The sequence below is a fragment of the Harpegnathos saltator genome, unplaced genomic scaffold (genome assembly GCF_003227715.2).
Source record: "Harpegnathos saltator strain DR-91 unplaced genomic scaffold, Hsal_v8.6 scaffold111, whole genome shotgun sequence".
NCBI lineage: Eukaryota > Metazoa > Arthropoda > Insecta > Hymenoptera > Formicidae > Harpegnathos > Harpegnathos saltator.
In genome coordinates, this window is record NW_020229886.1 from 779,898 (window position 1) to 800,960 (window position 21,063).

The following is a 21,063-nucleotide window of genomic DNA, read 5'->3' on the forward strand; positions in this document are numbered from 1 at the left end:
AGAGAGAGAAAGAGAGAGAAAAAGAGAGAGAGAGAGAGAGGGAGAGAGAGAGAGAGAGAGAGAGAGAGAGAGAGAGAGAGAGAGAGAGAGAGAGAGAGAGAGAGGCCCGCTCAGCGGTCGGAGAAGGCGAAAGCATGAATCGCAGATCGCGAGCGCGCTGCGGACTCGAGTCCCCCTCGATTTAGACCGACGAGAGCGAGGCTCGTGCTCAACGACGTCGTCGTCGACGACGACGTCAGCGGAGGCTGCCGCAGCGGCACTTGACGGCGCCCACGACGAAGAGCAGATCGACGGGGCCGCGCTGCGTCGGCGCGCGGGAGCGGCGAGGAGAGCGAGAGAGAGAGAGACAGAGAGAGAGAGAGAGAGAGAGAGAGAGAGAGAGAGAGAGAGAGAGAGAGAGAGAGAGAGAGAGAGAGAGAGAGAGAGAGAGAGAGAGAGCGAGACGCTGCGACGTCGACGTCGTAGCGCGCGCCGCATATCGCCTCGCCGTCACTGACGTCGTCCGACGCCATCGCCATCGTCGTACGTGTACCATCGCCGCGACGATCGCTCACTGACTTCACGAAGGTGACGAAGGAACGCGCGCCGAAGGAACAAGCGGACGAGCGGGAGCGGGTAACGCGAGAAAGCGGGAAAGGGGGAGAGAGAGAGACACTGAGGAATAAAGAAAGATACCGGAGGTCGGGACTACGGTGGAGGACGTTCTTTCTCGAGGGAGACGCGCTCGTCGTCCGTTGTCGAACACCATCGCACGGCAAGAAGAGACCCAGCGGTACGCGCGCGCGCGCGCGCGCGTTCTATTTCTCTTTCTCTCTCTTTTTCTCTGTCTCTGTCCCTCTCTCCCTGTCTCTTTCGCCGTCGCGTGCCGGAACATCGACGACCGTACACACCTGGACACGAATGATGGCATCCTCGTGTGCTTGCAAGAAGACATAGCAGAGCCGACCACGGGAAACCAACCGGAGAATTCGCGTGGACGGTTCGTATCAGCCGCGCGAAGCGACGTCTCGCCGCGAGTCGTTCACTCGGGGTGTCGCCGACGAACATCGCGAGCTCGGCCCCCCAGGATGATGTCACCGGGAATTCGGTGGATGTGACAGACGAGTCGTGCTACGAGCTAGCTACGAGGAAGAGGACATCGTGGGGCTACCGTCGGCGCGAAAGCCTGCCGGAGAAAGTAAGCCTTCTGTTTCTCTTTCTCCCTCTCTCTCTTTCTCTCTGTGTCTCTCTCTCTCTGTCTCTCTCTCTCTCTCTCTCTCTCTCTCTCTTTGTCTCTCCAACATCCCTGACTCGAGTGTCTCTTGCATTGATCCTCGTGGCCACAGCTGAGGAGGATGAAAACGGCCGGTCGGTGTCGACCTACAACGATGAGACCTCGTCGTACGCTTCGTCATACGTGAAGGGAGAGTGCGAGAGAGCGAGAGAGAGAGAGAGAGAGAGAGTGAGAGAGAGAGAGAGAGAGAGAGCGAAAAGAGAGAAAGGGGAAGGAGTGAGAGACGGAAGAGAGCGAGAGCAAGAGAGCACGCCCTTGCGCGGCTCTCTCGGAAGAGGGCGGTGGAGGGCGATTTGCTCTCTCGCCGCTCGTTTCGGCTCGGCAGCTCGGCACAGCGGTCCCCCACATGACGCCCCACTTAGGCCGCTAGGGCAGCAGGCGCAATCGCCGCCACTGGTCACCGGTGGCGGTGACGAAAAGGGGCTGATGTCAGTGCGGCCACTCGGCGGAGTTCAGTTGGATCGTCAGTTCGGATGCGAGAACACGACAACACCGTGCACGCACGCATTGGCGTCGACGTACCGCGAACGGGGCGAGCAGGACTGCTTGCGAGGACAAGGACGAGGACGAGGACGACGACAACAGCGACAACGAGGAGGACAAAAGCGAGCTCAGCGGCGGAAGCGGCTACGGAGAACACGGTGATGCTCGCGGCAGTGGCCGCGAGCAGCAAGAGCAACAGCAGCGAGTGGTGGCAATCGGTAGTGGTGGTTCGGCGGAGAGTCGCGCGGCTAGCGAGCGCGACGAGGAGGACTAGGAAGACGAGCGGCGAGGAGCATCTTCTGACGCGCGCGATCGTGGCTGCGTTGGTCGCGTCGGCAGGTCGAACCGAGTGGCGCAGCCCGAGAAATAATGCGTGTTAGGCACGAGGACGACGACGACGACGTTAAGACGCGCCGAGTACCGAGACGACGACGACGGTACGACGCGAGTAGTAGTGTGCCATCATCGACGACGAGGAGGACGACGAGGAGAAAGAACGGCGGAGAGAACAACAAGTCTCGAAGACCACTGCTATTACTATCGCAACCGCAGCAGCTGCAACGGCAGCGCAATTATGCATGCGTCGTATGGTACCGAGATCACGTAGTGGCCGGCGTGTAATTATGTTGTCATCGCGCGGCGCAACCTGTGCGGTAAATATTCACAGTGAAAATCTGGCGTGAGCGGTTCCGCGGTAGAACGGGGAATATGGCGTCGGTCTCGGCCGAGACTCCAGCCAGCCATGGGCACAGCTTCAGTAAGAAGACATTTCACAAACCAACGTACTGCCACAGCTGCACGGACATGCTCTGGGGCCTGATACAGCAGGGGTACATCTGCGAGGGTAAGGCTTATTCTGCGAGCGACGCGGCGAACATGTCGCTCGAGCGATGCCAAATACGAGCGTAGTTAAGAGAAGTGAGAATGAGAGAGAAAGAGAGAGAGAGAGGGGGGAGAGACCAGAGCAGCAGCGGCAGTAGCTTTTCTAGATACATCTCCGCAGGGAGTAGCGCACGTATCTCTCGATTGTCGTCTTGTCCATGCTGGAGTGTGCGCAAAAAGCTCCGAGCGAACAGCGCGAGAGCGTGCTCTTCGGGGGGCACTCGTGAGCTCCTGAGAGTCTCGCTCTCTGCACGTCCGTTTTCACAGCGAGTTACCCCACGAGCCTCCGTTGCTCCCTAGGTCTATTATCGTCTATCCTATCGCGTGATTGCCGTTGCGGAAAGGGAAAAACAACTGATGGCGGAAAAACGAGATCAAAGAGGAGGGAGCGACGGAAAGATGTCGATCGTCGCGGAAAGGCGCGCTCGTTAAAATTTCAAGCGAGAGCGCTTCCGACAAGACCCATACACACACACATACACACACACACACACACCGTCGATCGATAGTCGCGACCGCGCTCGGTAACGGAGCGATAATCGCGCGCTTGGAGAGTCCCTCGTGCGGTAAACAGGACGAGATTATCAGCGATCGACCGCTAGCGATTCGCCCATTCGATGAATGGCAGGGTGACTTAGGCTCGCGGAGGGTTGGCTGCTGAACAGGGGTGCGTTTGTTTCCTCCTTGAGTACTTCGCGGGGTTGCGATATTCTCTGCGCGCTGGCGCCCATTCGTGATGAACGAACAACATGCGCCAACCGTGGTAATAGAGCGTGAGAGTCGGAGGGGGGGGGAGATTCGCACGGAGAGAAAACATCAGGGGTGACGGCTGGCAGAGGGGTGAAGGAGGAGGTGGAGGCAGTGGCGACGACGACGATGTACGTGGATTGCGCGCAGAGGGCGCGAGTGCGAACATGCGCCTACATTTTCACGAGCATTGATCGCGAGGGGTGGGGTAGTACGGCTGAGAAGACTACGGATAAGGTTGCCCGAATGGCGAAGAGGGGTGCGGGCACTCCGCGGTAGCGGCGGTGGTGTCCGGTGGCAAAGAGGGTTGTCTCGAGGTGGGGGCAAGTGTGAGAGCTCGCTGACAGGCAAATAGGCGTAAAGAAGCTTCGTTGTAACGCCGCGTACCGAATGAGCCATGTTCCGCTCTGCATTCTTTTTAGGATATATTGGAACGTTCGATCGCGCGCGCGCGCGCGTGAGAGAGAGAGAGAGAGAGAGAGAGAGAGAGAGAGAGAGAGAGAGGGAGCGTTATTTATTCAGCGCTCTCGGGTGAGCCCACGAAAATAACATGAAATTGTAGATAATCGTTGCAGCGGGTGGTTGATTTTCTCCTATAGACGAGGATGATGAGGATGACGGTGGGGGTGATAATTGCAATGGTTGTTGTAGCAATGATGATAATAAGAGTATATGAGAGCCGAAAATATGTAGATATTTATCATCATTGCTACAACAGCCATCGCAATCATCACCCCCACCACCGTTATCCTCATCATCCTTGTCTATAGGAGGAAATCAACCACCCACTGCAACGATAATAGGGATAGTAGGGAGATAAGGAAAGTGATACAGATAATAAAGATAAAAAGATGCTAACGAGTTGAATCAGCATATATCGCTACGTCCTACCGATGATTGATAAAATAAAATTTCGGAGGGTCGAATTCGGTCTTAAGAAACCGGAAATTGTGTCCCCCGTCAAGTCGAACGCGTTTGATTCCTCTATTGTCATGCTAATTTACCCAACTTCCTCCTTTTCGTGTACGATACAGTTCTCATACGTCTCAACCTGCTCGTGCTTTTTATCTTGAGAGCAAGACCACTCTGTACCGTGGCAATATAACCTCTAAAAATCGCTTGAGAGATTTGATCCTATTTTGGTAGAGCAAGTTAGTCGTCAATCGCACACTGGTGATCCTGATCGTTTCAATATCACTGAAAAAAAGGAACAACCCGTTTAAAATATATCAAGCGCGATATTGGCGACTATATCGAATCCTCCGCAGAGGATGAGATTGTGAAAGTAGTGTACAAATATTTCTAGGGATGTAAGTAGATTTAGTAAATTCTCTCTCTCTCTCTCTCTCTCGCTGAAGGTTTACTCAACGCGAGTGAAACGTTCAGCGAATGTTCAGGTTCAGGTTCAGGTAGACTCCGCTTGTCCTAGCCCAGAACGAATCTTTTGATACGCGAGCGATGCTTCTATCGTCCGACGAGAGTCTCGGCCGTCTTGAGAGAGAGAGTCTGTGCGAGTCCTTTCACGGACAGAAGTTCCTACGTCGAGTAATTTTTATGAATAAAAATTAATTCCTTGATGCTATAATTCCTTGATGCTTGCGTTATGTACGCATCTGTACGATATATGGTGGTCGAAGGTCTGATATTTATCGGATAAACGCAGCGAGCTCTATAGTATATTGGAGTGAGCCTTCGAGAGATATCGAACTATAGCAAAATATTAAGTCCGCTCGTTTCAGCCGTGCTTCTTTTATACTTGATTCTTTTCTTTCTTTCGTTGAAATATCTTGCTATGCATCTGTTTTATTTCAAGTATTGAAGATGCTAGCGACAAAGCTGATAGCGATTTAAGCAGCATCCACTTGTCTCCTTGAAGGCTCTCACTCCGGTATATTATACAGAGTTCACTGGATAAACGATCACGCGGGTTATATGCGGTTGTGTCGTCACATATCGATGCTGCCAATTAAAAAGCATGTCCATACTGCGGACAGTGTTTTATTAGGTTATCTTTTATTTCCCCTCCCAAAAAAATACGAGGCTCTTGCACTTATTAATAGCCGCGCATGCTGCGGGAAAAAATTTCAGGAGAAAAAAGCTGTAGTCGCGCTAGCTGCGGTGCTAGTCCACCTCTCAAAGACAAGAAGTTATTTTTAGTAAGCCGGAAATGTGTGATACACACGTACACGTGTACAGTCGGAGAATGATTAGAGGTTGCAACACTTTCCCTCGATGAATTTTGTGATGTGGCCCGTTGTGCGACGGTTTGCTTTTTGGCAACCTACGGGAAACACACTTTTCCGCTGCATAAGAGATGCATGACCAGGCTCGTCGAGATGAAGTGTCGTGTCTTTTAATCATCCGATTGTAAAGAACGTGATGAATGCCTTAATAATGGCCACGAATGAACTCTTCCGCGACAAACGCGAGGCAACGCTCTGTCGACGTGCTGTGTGGCGATTAGAGCTGATCGACAAATGCTGCCGATGATAGAGGAATATTACGTGGAAAACGTGATTTCCATATTTATATGGTATACATATCTGCACAGAGTTGTGTTTTCAAACGCAGCTCTACAAAGGATCAACGTTCAGCCTTGCTCGAGTCGAGATTATACAGCATCTACCTGTCGCTCGCGTTTTCTCCGGCAACCTGTTAGAAATATATAGACGCGAAATCAACATCGCCGAGGCAATGTTCCTTGCGAAAGAACTGATAGATTTTTCCGCTTTTTTCTACATTCGTCCACCGTGCGAACTCTGAGCGTCTTCCAGCGCTTCTCGCTGACGGATTCCCTTTCTCGTGATGATGACAAATATTTCTTTTCGATTTATAAACTACCCACTCGAAGAGTTAAAGTTAACTCGACATTCGTGACACGACGGTCGATCGTCGATGGTGTTGGCCGATGGCGTCTTCTTAACGAGGCGGATGCATAATACTATTTCGGGATACACCTGCGCGTCGATGCGACAAATTTCCCACATCTTGCCTGATTAGCGCCACAAGAGCGCGGCGAGGCTGCTCGATCATTATTGCCTTCGCAGAAAATATGCGAAAATGTATGCCATCTCGGATTTCTCCATTTTCACGCCAGTGATATAAAAATATCTCAGGCTATTGAACTTCTTCAGAGAATTCGTCAAATACTTTCAAAAGTGGATGAAGCGCATTATTCGCGAAAGAGCATGTTCGTTCGTGAACGAATCGAAGAAACGCGTGACTTCATACGCGACGATTGTTTAGGAATCACTATTTAGGAGAAACTTCACCTTAGCCTCCACACAGAAATCTCATCAACCGCTGAATAAACACCTGCGAGCACGATTGACGTTGGAGGTATCGAGCCGGAAGACTAACAATTTTTGCTAAATCACGTACGATTCTCGGCGTTTCTGCCCACATCGCGAAAAGGTCAGATCTTGTTATAAATTACGTCACGAGTGGATGATATTGATTTATATTGCGAAGTGCATCACTGCTTGGTCGGTAATGTTATTTCATATTTCTCTGTACGATACAACCTCACACGGTCTCTCCCGTGTGCATTTCTCAGTGCCTCGGAAGTTCATTCCTTTTCTGTTGTAGTGTGTAACTTCGTGGTGCACGACCGCTGTCTCAAGGCCGTCGTCTCTCCCTGCTCCAGTATCGCGGCAAGCCTGATCAAGGTAAGGTACACACTGCGTCATGTGTACCATTATAGCCAGAGTTATTTATGCGATTTTCGACCCTATGCGTGTGCGTGTAAGACTGAGAATCGTGTAACTGCTGAACTGAGGAATGTCAGGGCATACATCAACTGTGAATTGCGAGAAAAATATATCGTTTTCAAATCAATAGCGTATAATGTTGTATCAAAAATTACACGCTGAATTCTACGAATTGCAAGAAGCGTTCTTGTAATACAACTTGCTTTTGACATAGCGTCATGCGTCATTGGCCGCGTTCAGCAGAGAAAGCTGCTTACTAAGCGCTTAGTGATTATTATCTATGATTGGAGTATTCTTTTAGATCTTTAACAAATCTAGGGGAATGAACCAATCAGGAATGATAATCATTAAGCGCTTAGTAAGCAGCTTTTTCTGCTGAACGCGGCCATTGCTTCGGTAACAACATTTTGTTTTCACAATCAACGACAAATAAAATTGTATTAAGTGTTTATGCTCGTGATTGTACCTCTCTATGAGATTTCAAATTTATCGAAAAATTGTAGAATTGTGTCACTCACGTTAATTTCTTCTTCTAACTGTGATGTTCGAGAACAACAGTATTACTTGCTCAACTGTTGCGGTAGCTTATTTTACATAATTACAAAGTACATGTATATTATCACAACATGCAGCGAATATGTAACAGTTCTCCTATATTATTGTAGAATCCTGTTGCACATTGCTGGTCTGAACAAGTACATCAGAAAAGGAAATTCTGCAACGTCTGTCGAAAACGATTGGATGATAATCTATCCATACATTGCGAAAGTAAGACAACGTTTGTGCATAACTAACTTGGCATCGTTATGCTTCATAATTAAAAATGTTTGCATCATGTCTCTAAACCTAATATGTCATGGAATTTTTTCTTATGTAAAACCTGTCATGTAAATATCTGTTGTAAAACGAGGAATCATTCGTTTACCGTAGTATGCGAGTACTTCGTGCACATAGAATGCCAAGACTTCGCATTGGCAGACTGCAAAGAGAACGCTACGTACTTTCTTGGGAAGGATCTAGCAGCGGTAAGACACACTCACCATTGGCGGGAAGGCAACCTTCCAAGCAGCTCGAAATGTGCTGTATGCAAGAAGGGTTGCTGTTCTGCCGAGTGCCTCTCCGGATTTCGATGCGAGTGGTGCGGCATGACGGTAAATATTTCTTAGTTAAAGAAAGCATGTTGAGTCTTTTTGAAGATATCCAAGTTTATCGTTGCCTCTTTCTCACGATGCCGGTTAGTTCTCTCGACGTATGCTGTACAAGCTTACAATGTGTCATAAGCGACTGTCATCGCAAGGATCGTGAATTTTAAGAATTGGAAGTTATCTATGGACAAATTTACTATAATGCTGACGGAAAGGTGTCAAAACCAAGAAAACGATAAGCGATAATTAATATATGTATATTTTATACATTTAGAACAATTTAAATCTATATTAAAAACAATATGATCATGTCGAGTTTGAATTTTGACAATTTAAATATTAAAATTTAGGGAAGAATATACGGAAATTATAAAATGGATATACAGTCGTGGACAAAATTAAGTGGACAGGTATCATAAATAACAAAAGGTTAATTTAATTTAACTAATAATGTCAAACAATCAAACCTCTATTGCTTATTTAAATTAACGAAATATAATTTGACAAAATATAAAGAAAAACCAATTGTAACAAATAATATATTAGAATTTTTATTGATTAATGATAATAACATAAAACTGCACATGGTCAAAATTAAGCGAACACTTTATACAAAGTAAGTATTAATACTTTGTATTGTAGCCTTTTGCTTTTATTATTGCTTGTAAACGTCGCGGCATACTTTTAACCTTTTCCAGATAATGTTTATCAATTCTTTGAAATTTTAGTTGCAATTCATTTAACAACTCTTCTTTATTATTGCGTTTTTCTAATCGAATCTCTGCATCCAGTAAACTCCATAAATTTTCGATTGGGTTAAGGTCCGGACTTTAAATGGAGGCCATTCAAGAACTTTTGTTTTACAATTCTGGAAAAATTGTTTCGTTTTCTTTGCTGTGTACTTCGAATCATTGTCTTGCTGAAACATCCATTCCCTAGTGGGATTCATTTTTAGAATTGATTCTTCTAAGTTTTCATTTAAAATGTCAATTGATTTATCAGCATTCATGATTCCATCTATATAGCTACTAAATTTCCAATCCCATACCACGAAAAACAAGCCCATATTATTATTGCACCTCCTCCATACTTGACTGTTGGTACAACATATTACTTCTTTAGAGCTTCATTCGGTTTCCTCCGCACGTGTGCTTTTCTTTTTTATTCAATAATTCAAATTTACTTTCATCGCTCCATATTATTCGTTTCCAAAATGACGATAGCTTATTTACATATTTTTTTTGCAAAAGCTAAACGTTTCTTTTTATGCATTTTATTAATATATGGTTTACGTCTACTTACACAACTTTTTAAACCCACCTCTTTTAATCTTCGTCTCACAGTTCTTGAAGATATGTTTAATAGTAGTTGTTCAACAATGTTTCGTGACGTCGTCGATGGGTTACGTTGAGCTTCTCTCACAATTCTTCTGTCATCGTATGCACTTGTGTTACGTCTCCATCCCCGACCATGTACATTTTCGACAGTATTATGTTGTAAATATTTTGTATAAATTTTATGAACTGCGCTTTTCGAAACTTTATATTTTTCGGCTATTTTACGATAACTTAGCTTATTTTTGCAGTTTGAAATAATTAAGTTTTCGCAGATAAACGGAAAATTCTTTCCTTTACTTAGACATGTCTGTTTATTAACTTTGATTGTACTGATACAAGGATCAATGGTACACTCAGGACACAATAACATCACATATTAGGTAAAGCTCAATGTTTGTTTATATTATTCCACTTTGAATATAAAATTTTCTGTTTGTCCACTTAATTTTGTCCAAGGTCTAAATGTTAACCATATAAATAAATATATGTAAACAGTTACAGAAACACTGTTTTTACAATTATATATACTAAATTAATGTTCCTTCATGTCAACAAAAATATTTTACGTTCAAAATTTAAAATTTATTTATAATGTTGGAATGAAACAGAGGTTTGCCAAAATTTATGCAGTGTCCATTTAATTTTGTTCATGACTGTATATATACAGGGTATTCCATGGGAAACGAATCAGCTGTCATTTTTAAATGTATGCAGTTATTGAAAAAACAAAAATTGCGTTGGAAAGAGGAAAGTCTGCAGTTTCTAATGGCTGTAAATAAAATTTAGCAAAATGTTTGTACATTAGTTTATTTTACTGATGAAAGTAATATTAATAATCAAGTAAGCTAATGATAAATATTTTCAAAGTGTGTACAATCTGAATTTGTATAAAATTCAATTCTTTTACGAAAATTCTTTTACTTGTAAAAACTTTTTCTAACATGTTTTCAATGTCGCTGACGACCTTTCTAATAGCTATTACTAAATCTGGCAGCATCTGACATATCATGTTTACGGTCTTGAAGAGTTCCACATTGCATAAAATTATCGATAATTCTGATAAAAATAACATAAGAAATTATTTTAATGCAGATTTATTGTCCAAAAATGGAGTGTAATACATAAGTTTAAAACAAATAATGAATTCTAACCTTCTCAGTCTGTTTTCGCTCATAACTTTATATGTCCCGTATTTAGTACGAAATTCCCTATAAGCACTGCTATAGATTTTTCCTCTGGAAAAGAAACATATCGATAAGATAGATCTTTTCTTTCGTCGTTAGATTATTTATTTTAACACATACGGACTTGCTTCTACCACAGCCAGAATAAAATTGCAGACCCTCAGGTGGACGACCGTTAACCGTAAGATTCTTTCTGAAGTCATGAAGGCGAGAACCAATCGTTTAGTTTCAGCACCTTTCCGTGGGATACTCTGTATATCTTTTAATTTTCACATGTATATATGTCACGACGACAAAATAAAGTGATGGAGAAAAAAAGATAAATTAAAAAAACAAAACAAGAAGAGAGAATAGAGAGAAGATATCAAGGAAGATTAAAAGTAGAATTAAAAGTGAATGATAAAAATAGAAAATTATGAGAGCTAATGAGAGAGAATGACAATGGCGTTACGTAAAGAAAGCTGTTGTAAAATTGATAAATCCAGAGTATATTCTTAGATTCAGCCGAGATTAAGAGCACGATATCAATCAGATTCAATAATGAATTTAATCGTTGCAAAGTAATTTTCTCTGTTAAATACAATTAATGAGTTAGAGAAAACAAGTGAGAATGAAAGGAATAAGAGAATGAAAGGAAATAAGAGAATAAGTATGTGTTGCAAGACAAAAAGGAAAGAGGGAGTGAGAAGGAAATTCAATATGAACAGATGAGAAAATAAAAGAGATTGAGAAATAATAAGGAAAAATGAGAAAGAATAAGGAAGAATGAGAAATAAGAAGAGAGAATATGTTCAAAGAAGGAATACAAAATAAGAGATTAATAGAGAATAAGAAACAATAAAGATTCTAAAAAAAAAAAAATAAAAAACCAGTGTGTAAAAGAGAATTAAAAAAGAAAAAATATATAATTCAACAAAAGAAAATAAAAAGGAATGAGAAAGAGTAACTAAAATAAATCGTAATGAGAGAGATTAAAAAACGAATGAAAATAAAACGGGATAATAGAGAATGAGAAAAGTTGAATTAGAATAAGATCAAGATAAAAATGAATAAAAGAATAAAAATTAGAAAAAGAACGGGAAAACAAGAAGAATTAGAACAGTGAATTAGAAAAGTTAAAATAGAACGTGAAAAATTGAGAAAAAATTAAGAGAGAATTAGAAGGAAAATGAAAAACATGAATAAGAGAATAAGAGAACATGAAAGAACACGAAAAAGAAGTGGGAGGAAGTAATGAGAATTGAAGAGAAGTAAAAGAAAATGAGAATCAAAATGAAAGAATGAAAGAGAACAATAAAAAGTGAGAAAGACTGAAAGCAAAGGGAGAAAATTAAAAGGGATTAAGAAAGAACGCAGGGATATGTTAAAGAATGTGAAGAGTTAAAAAATGATAGAGAAAGTAGTAAGTAAAAATATAAAATATGATAGGATGAGAAAGATTTGGAAAGAAGAATAAGTATGAGGGAAGAATAAAAATAGGGTAGAAAGAGAATGTGAGAGAATAAGAGAAAATGAGAATAGATAAGAAGAAATTTGAGGAGAATGAGAAAATACGAAAGGCTAAACAAAATTTGGAAGAAGGGATGAAAGACACAGAGAAAGAGAGAAATTTCTAAGGAGATGAAATGGCAAAGAATAATAAAGAACAAGGAAAATTGAAAGCGAATGATAGAGAAGAAGAAAAATGAGGAAAGATTGGAACAGAACGAGCAAACAGAATGAAAGTAAATAAAGAATGTTAATGAGAAAATGAGGAAATAAAAGATAAATGATGTAGAAAGAGTGCAAGAGGGGAGAATAAAAGAGATTGAGAGATAATGACATAAAGTTAAATGGCACATACGCAGCGTGTGCTTGTTATGTCCCAGTCTTATTAAATTGATTTTGCTCTTATTTCCACGACCAGCTTTTTGTTAATAGAATTAAATTGAGGCATTAACATTATCATTAATTTAGTATCTAGAATTATATTATGTTAGCATATCTTGCATAGATTTTTTCTCTCTCCCTCTCCCTCTCTCTCTCTCTCTCTCTCTCTCTCTCTTTCTCTGTTCTTGGGACAGTCAATTTAACTATAAATATGGTTTATGGTCTCTCTTAGTTACACGCGTATTGTTACAAGAATATTCCTCAAGAATGCACTTTCGGTAATTTGGAGCCAATTTACCTGCCACCACATGCAGTTAGTATTCCGCGCACCGAAGTTCCCATGGAAGCCATCATCGGTGTTCAAGTGCGTCGTAAAGAAGTGCTGGCGCGTGAGTATTCTTGTCGTAAGTGTCTGTCGTGTAATTATGATGTGCGTGTTAACAGGTAATTAGAATAATGGAATGAGGAATTGCGCTTCATTACGTGCCGCGAAGCACTTTAATATTTTGTTAATCAACACAAATATACTTTGGTCAATGAAGCAGCTCTTATTCACAAGAGAATAGTTTGAGCTAATTGATAGGCTAAAATAACAGAAATCTCTTCCCATTCTAACGAAATAATAGGCACTTGATATTGTAGCTGTATAAATACATCAATGCTGTACATATGAAACTTGTTTGAAGTCTGTGTCAAAATGCGTAAAGTGGATGCTCGCATTGACAATTACCAATGCATGCGGTTATTGTAGGTACACACGTGGTCGTTTATGATTTTGTTTGCGCTTCGTGTATATAACGCGCGGAAAAATGAGCTGTTTTCGAACTGGAAGATGAGCCTATATTTCTACAAGCAATATCGATACACTGATGAAACTCAGATAACAAATAATGGCGATAAGATGTTACATTGAAAGCTTTCTTAGCTGCTTCGTTCAAATAAATATTTCATTGATTATTGCGTTTTTACTTGCGCATAGTAAATTCCACGATTGATTGGCGCTTTATGACATTGTTTTACTCTGTATTTCGTTTCTTCTTTTTCAAGCACAGTATATCCACTCATTGATACACATTAATTATTTCTACACTAGGTATTAAATATATAAGTTACACACGTATGAAATTTGATATCTATTTTTACTATGCATAGCACATGTACACGTACACATATATGCACTGATAATTTATAGTAAAAAAAATGTTGTACATTGTATTAAAATCTAAAAGAATGTATAATATATATGAAACGTTTTTCTCTTTCTCTCTTTCATATGCTAGTAGAGATAGTTGATACTATAAAGATATAACCCATTTCTGGATTATAAAGTTCTGCATGATATTACTTGAATATGTATTTCTACGCGTGTATAAATATCGTCAATTTGCAAACGCATACATGTTCTTCCTTCTTTTCGAGGCATGCAACGTTAACTTTTTCAATGTCAGACAAGAAAAGTCCCATTTATATCTTGAGGGATTATCGCCTAAAATTTTCATCGTTTCATTGTATCATAAAATTGAAGTTGTACATCTTCCTTTCATTGTTCATTATTGTAGGATTAAATTTAAGTATTATTATTTCTTTAAACAAGTTTGTAAACGATGAAGCGCAGGGAGACAGCGATAGACAGCGTGGTTGAAGCGAGAAAAGCGCGTTTTCTTATTTTTCATGCAAAGCAAATATAGAAGACTACAGCAGATGAGCTACGCTCATGAGACAGACAAGCGATCACGTCGACTGAAAGATTGTACGTTAATAAACATTTCCTTTCCTGTTTTTTTTACTTCTCGCGATTTTGTTGTACCACCTTAACAAACCCTTACAACTGAGGGTTCCTCCGGGATAGAGATCGAGAGTAAGAGCAAGACCAAGGTGAAGAAATTGGAAAGGAAAAGAAGAAGGAGACATTACAATGGGTGACGAACGACGAAATAATAATGAAGACGATACATGACGAGTCGACGAGATGACTGTGGCTCAACTAAAAGAAGAGCTTAGAGGACGCAAGCTAAAGATGACGGGCAATAAAGGGGGTTCCCCCCTTAATGTGTAACGATCAGTACAAACAAACCGGATTACCCGTTCTTGGTAATCATAAGATACAATTTCGCGGGTTCAGGGGAAAATACCACGTTAAGTAACATGCGAATAAAGCTCGACCAAGAAATTTATGATATTGTGATACATGTTATTAGTAACGGAACGATTCTACGCGATATGCTTATCGGGATTGATTTTTTAATAACGTTAATGTGCACATAAGAAAAGGTGTTGGAAATATGTTTAAAATTATAGACGAATCCATAGAAGTACCTGAAGTCTATAAAATTGATGCAGTACAAGATGATATGATGATAGAATTGTCTCATAAAAAGATGAAAAAATAAAAGAAGAAGTAGGATATCTAATAAAAAAGTATAAACCTAAGAAAGAGAAAGACGTGAATGTTCAGATAAATATAGTTGTAAAAGATGATATTCCAGTTACTCTTAAGGAGAGTAGATTATCAGTCGCGGAAAAAGAATTAGTAGACTCACAAATTCGCGTATGGCTTAAAGAAAAAATAATACAACCGTCGTGCTCTGACTATGAAATCCAATAGTATTGGTGAAAAAGAAGAACGGCAAGACGAGAATATGTGTGGATTATCGAAGGTTAAATGAAAAGATAATCAAAAATAAATATCCTTTAATCGAAGATCAGTTGGATTTTTTACAAGGAACTAAGATATATAGTATTTTAGATTTAGAAAACGGATTTTTTCATGTAGCGGTGGGTGAAAATAGTCGTAAGTACACTGTTTTTGTTGTTTCGAACGGATATTGTGAGTTTTTGAAAATGCTATTTGGGTTTTGCAATTCTTCGGCGTATTTCCAAAAATATATTAATGCAGTTTTTCATGACTTGACCATAAGAGGAATTATCGCGTTTTATATGGATGACTTGATCATACCTTCGATAGATTTACAAGACGGATTATCACGGCTTAAGTTATTAAAAATGGCGAGCGAACACGGGTTATTGTTTAACTGGAAAAAATGTCAAATGTTGAAGTCAAAAGTAGAATATCTTGAACATATTATAGAAAGTGAAAAAGTCACGCCGTCTGATGAAAAAACTAATGCTGTAAAACATTTTCCGAAACCGACGACCGATGACGGTGCGCTCAGTACAAAGCTTTTTAGGCCTAACAGGTTTAGGCTAAACTACTTTCATAAGTTTATATCCCATTATATGTGCGTATAGCATGACCGCTAACAGAGTTATTAAAAGACTGAGATTTAATTTTGTAGAGGAACAGAAAGGTGCTTTCGATCAACTAAAAACGATTCTTAGTGAAAAGCTTATTTTACGCTTGTATTGTCTAATTGTAGAGACTGAACTACACACCGACGTTTCGGCCTTGGGATTTGGTGCAATATTGTTACAACGCGATAGCGAAGATCATATGCTTCATCCTATACTACGCGAGCGGTGAGATTACTCCTACAGAAACGAAATACAATAGTTCTAGACTAGAAGTTTTAACTATTGTCCAAGCCTTGAAAAAGTTTAGGGTGTATTTAATTGGAATACATTTACTATACAGTCACTGTTTGCAAAGTATTCACGCAAACTATGAAGAAAAAGGACATTTGTGTATAGGTGACACAATGGATATTCTTTCTTGAAGATTCCTAGCACTTAATCGTATATCATCCTGGAAATAGTATGAGACATATAGACGCGTTAAGTCGACATTCATTACCTACCGCTATGTTAATAGAAGAATGTGAGGATAGTCCTCAGGGACAGCTTTGTTAAAATCAGCTAACCAACGAAGAACTGAAAAATATCAGGAAGCAGGTAGAAGAGAACCAATCAAATGGATATATAATTGTCAACAGGCCAGTATGCAAAGAGGTCGATGGATAAATTCCAATTGTTGTACCGAAGTTAATGCAGAACTTGGTAATCCGACGGATTCACGTGGCCACTTCGCGTGTGTTAAGACGGAGCAATTTTTAAAGCCTGATTTCTGATTCAAAAATATGCGCTTAAAAGTCGAAAAGATAATTCAAAATTGTCTCACGTATATTATGGCGATGAAGAAGACAGGTAACTAGGAAGGACTGTTGCATCTAATCGACAAAGAAGCCTTGTTGGATACTCATCACATAGATTATCTTGGGCCTATGCCCATATCAACGTAGAAGAGATATCAATATATATTCGCGGTAGTGGATGCCTTTACGAAATTTACATGGCTTTATCCAACGAAAAATACTGGGACAATAAAAGTTCTAAACCATTTAATGAAACAATCAGCCGTTTTTGGAAATCCTAGGCGGATAATCTCAGACCAAGGTTCAGCATTTACATCTCACAACTTTAAATCTTATTGCAACGATGAGGGCATTGAGTACGTTTTAATCACTACTGGCACGCCATGAGGAAACGGACAGATCGAACGAGTTAATCGTACATTGCGTTACTGACCAAGCTATCAGCGCTTCAGCCAATGCAATGGCATAAACATGTTGCACGTACACAACAGTATCTGAGTCATGTCCCTACCAGAAGTACGGGAATGACGCCATTCCATTTCTTATTCGAAACAAGAATGAGACTTCGAGAAGATCCTCAAATTCGAAAGATGTTGGAAGCAGAAAACGCTATCATTTTTCAAGAGAAGCACTTATGAGAAGAGGACGCAACGTAATCCAGAAAATCCAAGCGGAAAATAGATGGAATTATAATAAAAAGAGAAAACCATTGAGTATATACAACGAAGGAGACGTACTAGCTATACAACGAACACAAAGGCAGACGGCTTAAGCTCTGTACAAGATATCTAGGACTTTTTACGAGAATCAAACGAGTATTATGCAACGATCGTTATATCGTGGAGAGACTAAGCGAAAGAGAAAGCCCGCGAACAACTTCAGTGGCCGTTGATCATATGAAACCGTGGGTCAATTTTTAGAAAAAAACCTCTACCAGAAAACGTCAATTCGGATGATGATAATATATCGATCAATAAGTCCTGGGACTAACTACTAAAACAACATTTGTTTGCCAAAATTCTTCTTTATTCGTCAACATAGTCTCCTTCAAGAGCGACACATTCATTCCAACGCTTTCCTAACTTTTTTATGCCAGCCGTATAGAACGATCTTTGGTTTCAAAATAGGCGTTAGTTTCGGCAATCACTTCTTCATTGGAGCCAAATCTCTTTCCCTGGAGCATCTTTTTTATGAGGTTTGCGAACAGCCAATAATCGCTGGGGGCCAAATCTGGAGAATACGGTGGGTGCGGAAGCAATTCGAATTTCAATTCATGCAATTTGGCTATCGTTACCATCGACTTGTGACACGGTGTAGCGTCACTGAAACCATTGTAATTCAATGGCACAAAGTCGGAATGTCATGAAAATTTGACACGTAACTTCTAAAGGTTGGTACTAACTGAGAATGGTATGGATTTGTTATTAGAGACGCCATTTGTTGGTTAGTCCCGGAACTTATTGATCGATGTGTTATCTAAGGTCAGATACCGAATGGCCGAGTATAGGATTAAATTTAAGTATTGTCGTTTCTTTAAAAAATTTTGTAAGCAATGAAGCGCAGAAAGACAGCAATAAACATGTCATGGTTGAAGCGAGAAAAGCGAAAAGTTTTCTTGTTTTTCATGCAAGGCGAATATAAGAGGCTAGAGCGTGTACATGAAGTTAGCCCCACTTTTTTTGACAATTATACTTTTAAAAGTTGTTCCAGGTTGTTCTAACTTTGTACCACATTGTTCCAAAGCGATATTATTTTATTGCAAACAGTTCTCAAATGAAGCGAGAAAAACTGTTTTTTAGCTGGTCCCCTCTTTTTCAAAAATCGAACATTTCTTTATCGTTACAGATTGTTCTAGTTGTTCCAAACATTGTTCCAGAAAAACAATTCCGTAAGTCGAAGCATAAACCCAGCAAATTAAAAAAATGTTCGAAATACTCCTCGATCAAGAGTAAACATACCCTTCCTTTTATGTTCCAATCGACAGCTTTTTGTTTTGAGTTGTTCTAGGCTTAAATAACATAGTTCTGTAATATAAATCTCGTATCATCTACGGTTCTCACAAAATTCGAGAAAATCGATTTTTTAACAGCATTGTCAAGAGTAAATATAGCTTTCCTCTCATGTTCCAATCAACAGCTTTTTGTTTTGAGTTGTTCTAGGCCTAGATAACATAGTTTTGTAGTATAAATTTCGTATCATCTACGCTTTTGACGGTGACCGTTAAAAAATGGATTTTCTCGAATTTTGTGGAAACCGTAGATGATACGAGTTTTATACTACAGAACTATGTTATCTAGAACAACTCAGAACAAAAAAGCTGTCGATTGGGACACGAAAGAAAATGTGTGTTTACTTTTGATGGTGCTGTTAAAAAATAAATTTTCTCAAATTTTGTGAGAACCGTAGATGATACGAGATTTATACTATAGAACTATGTTATCTAGACCTAAAACAACTCAGAACAAAAAGCTGTCGATTGGGATACAAAAGAAAAGATGTGTTTACTTTCGATGGTGACCATTAAAAAATCGATTTTCTTGAATTTTGTGAGAACCGTAGATGATAGGAGATTTATATTACAAAACTATGTTATTTAGGCCTAGAACAACTCAGAACAGAAAGCTCTCGATTGGAACATGAAAGGAAGGATATGTTTACTCTTGATCGGAGAGTATTTATATGTCGAACATTTTTAAAATGTTCTGGTCTTATGGTTCGACTTACGGAATTGTTCTTCTGGAACAATGTTTGAAACAACTAGAATAATCTGTGACGATAAAAAATATTCGATTTAAAAAAGGGGGGAGGCAGCTAAAAAACAGTTTTTCTCGTTTTATTTGAGGACTGTTCGCAATAAAATAATATCGCTTTGGAATGATGTGGTACAAAGTTAGAACAACTTGGAACAATTTTCAAAAATATAATTTTCAAAAATGGTGGGGTTAACTTCATGTACACGGCTAGCAGATGAACAATGCTTATGAGACAGACAAGTGATCACGTCGGCTGAAACATTGTACGCTAATAAACGTTTTCTTTTCTGTTTTTCTTCATTTCTCGCGATCTTGTTAAAAGAGTACTTTATCATCATAACAAAACCCTTACATTATTAATAGCCAAAATCACGACAAATTGTTTTACACAAACATTGTTTTACAGAACTTCACGATCCAATATTTTGCACAAATACAAGTATTTTTTATTTGCAATTTCTCGTACTCTCAGCCTTCCATGTATGTACAATATATATTATTCACATATAGAGATTAATTATATATTTTCATTTTGTATGACATAAAATATGACTGCACTATTTAATAAACGTAGGATCGACAACATTCACGATTCTAAAACTCGCGATTCAATTAATTATCACTAAATCATATATATGATATATATCATATATATGAAAACTTACCCAGCAAACACAGAATATAACTGTTATATAACATAGGAGTAATATATAATATAACATATGTTATACTCTAGTTATATTGAGGCAGGGTTGTGAAGTAACGCGTTATTTGTAACGCCGTTACTAGTATCGTTATTTTTTTGAGTAATGATTAGGTAACGCCGTTACTTTTTTGTGTCAGTAACGAAAAAATAACAGTGATACATTTTTTTGTAACGAGTAACAAAATATCCGTTACTTTAATCGTTACTTTTTAATTTTTATAAAATTAAACTTAATTGTATTTAATTTCTATGCATTTTTGTTTTATGCTGGATTTAGTGAGGACCAATAAAGATGGATTCACATATTGTCATCCATTGGCCGTAGCTATATATTAGGTGTGTAAATTAATTTGGTCCATCTGGCGGTCAATTGCTGTACTATGTAATTTTCTAACCTCTAATGTCTGCAAAAAGCTTTATTTTTTAATTTTGATATCTAGCAATAATATTCAGTTGGTAAACGTTTGGGTTTGTAACAATAACATCGTGATTATCTGATTCGAAAATGTCGAAATTTGAGCCAAAAAAGAATCATTTCCTCCCGGAAATGGGGATACCTATCGACCTTTGGAAATTTCAAAATTATTAAATTAAGAAAAGTTAGGTCACTATTATAGTAGTATATTCTTGATAGTAAATAAATTAAAAAGTCTAATACTATTTTTTCTTTCGAGGAATAGTTAGCGAGATATCGTAAGGTAAATGTTGGAAAAGTTATCAAGTTCTCCTTAAATATCTCACAATATATTAAGCAAATAAAAAAATGTTTCAGACAAAAGTTGTTCAAATTAATTGGTGTAAAAAGATGATATAATAAAAAATTTGGATTTTCATTTAAGAAAGTTGATAATCAGTAAATATCTCGAAAATGGAGCCATCTATAAACAAAATGCTATCGCTGCCTTATGTCCCCCTTCAAGCCAAA

General features: G+C 39.5%; 1 protein-coding gene across 8 annotated transcripts in view; it reads left to right on the forward strand.

Annotated features, from left to right (window-relative positions):
- Nucleotides 1-794: 794 nt before the first annotated feature.
- LOC105190868 (diacylglycerol kinase theta) overlaps nucleotides 795-21,063 on the forward strand; it is a 37,030-nt gene continuing 16,761 nt past the window's right edge. For 3 of the 8 annotated variants that reach the window (XM_025301122.1, XM_011153856.3, XM_011153858.3), the window contains exons 1-5: nucleotides 1,487-2,600; nucleotides 6,974-7,053; nucleotides 7,761-7,863; nucleotides 8,026-8,246; nucleotides 12,863-13,034. In XM_025301122.1, the coding sequence (XP_025156907.1) occupies nucleotides 2,465-2,600; nucleotides 6,974-7,053; nucleotides 7,761-7,863; nucleotides 8,026-8,246; nucleotides 12,863-13,034 (712 nt within the window). In that variant the 5' untranslated portion in view covers nucleotides 1,487-2,464. Of the gene's footprint in view, nucleotides 1,178-1,485; nucleotides 2,601-6,973; nucleotides 7,054-7,760; nucleotides 7,864-8,025; nucleotides 8,247-12,862; nucleotides 13,035-21,063 lie in introns of those variants that run through there. The other 5 variants (XM_025301104.1, XM_025301098.1, XM_025301108.1 and 2 more) reach the window with 5 other exon arrangements.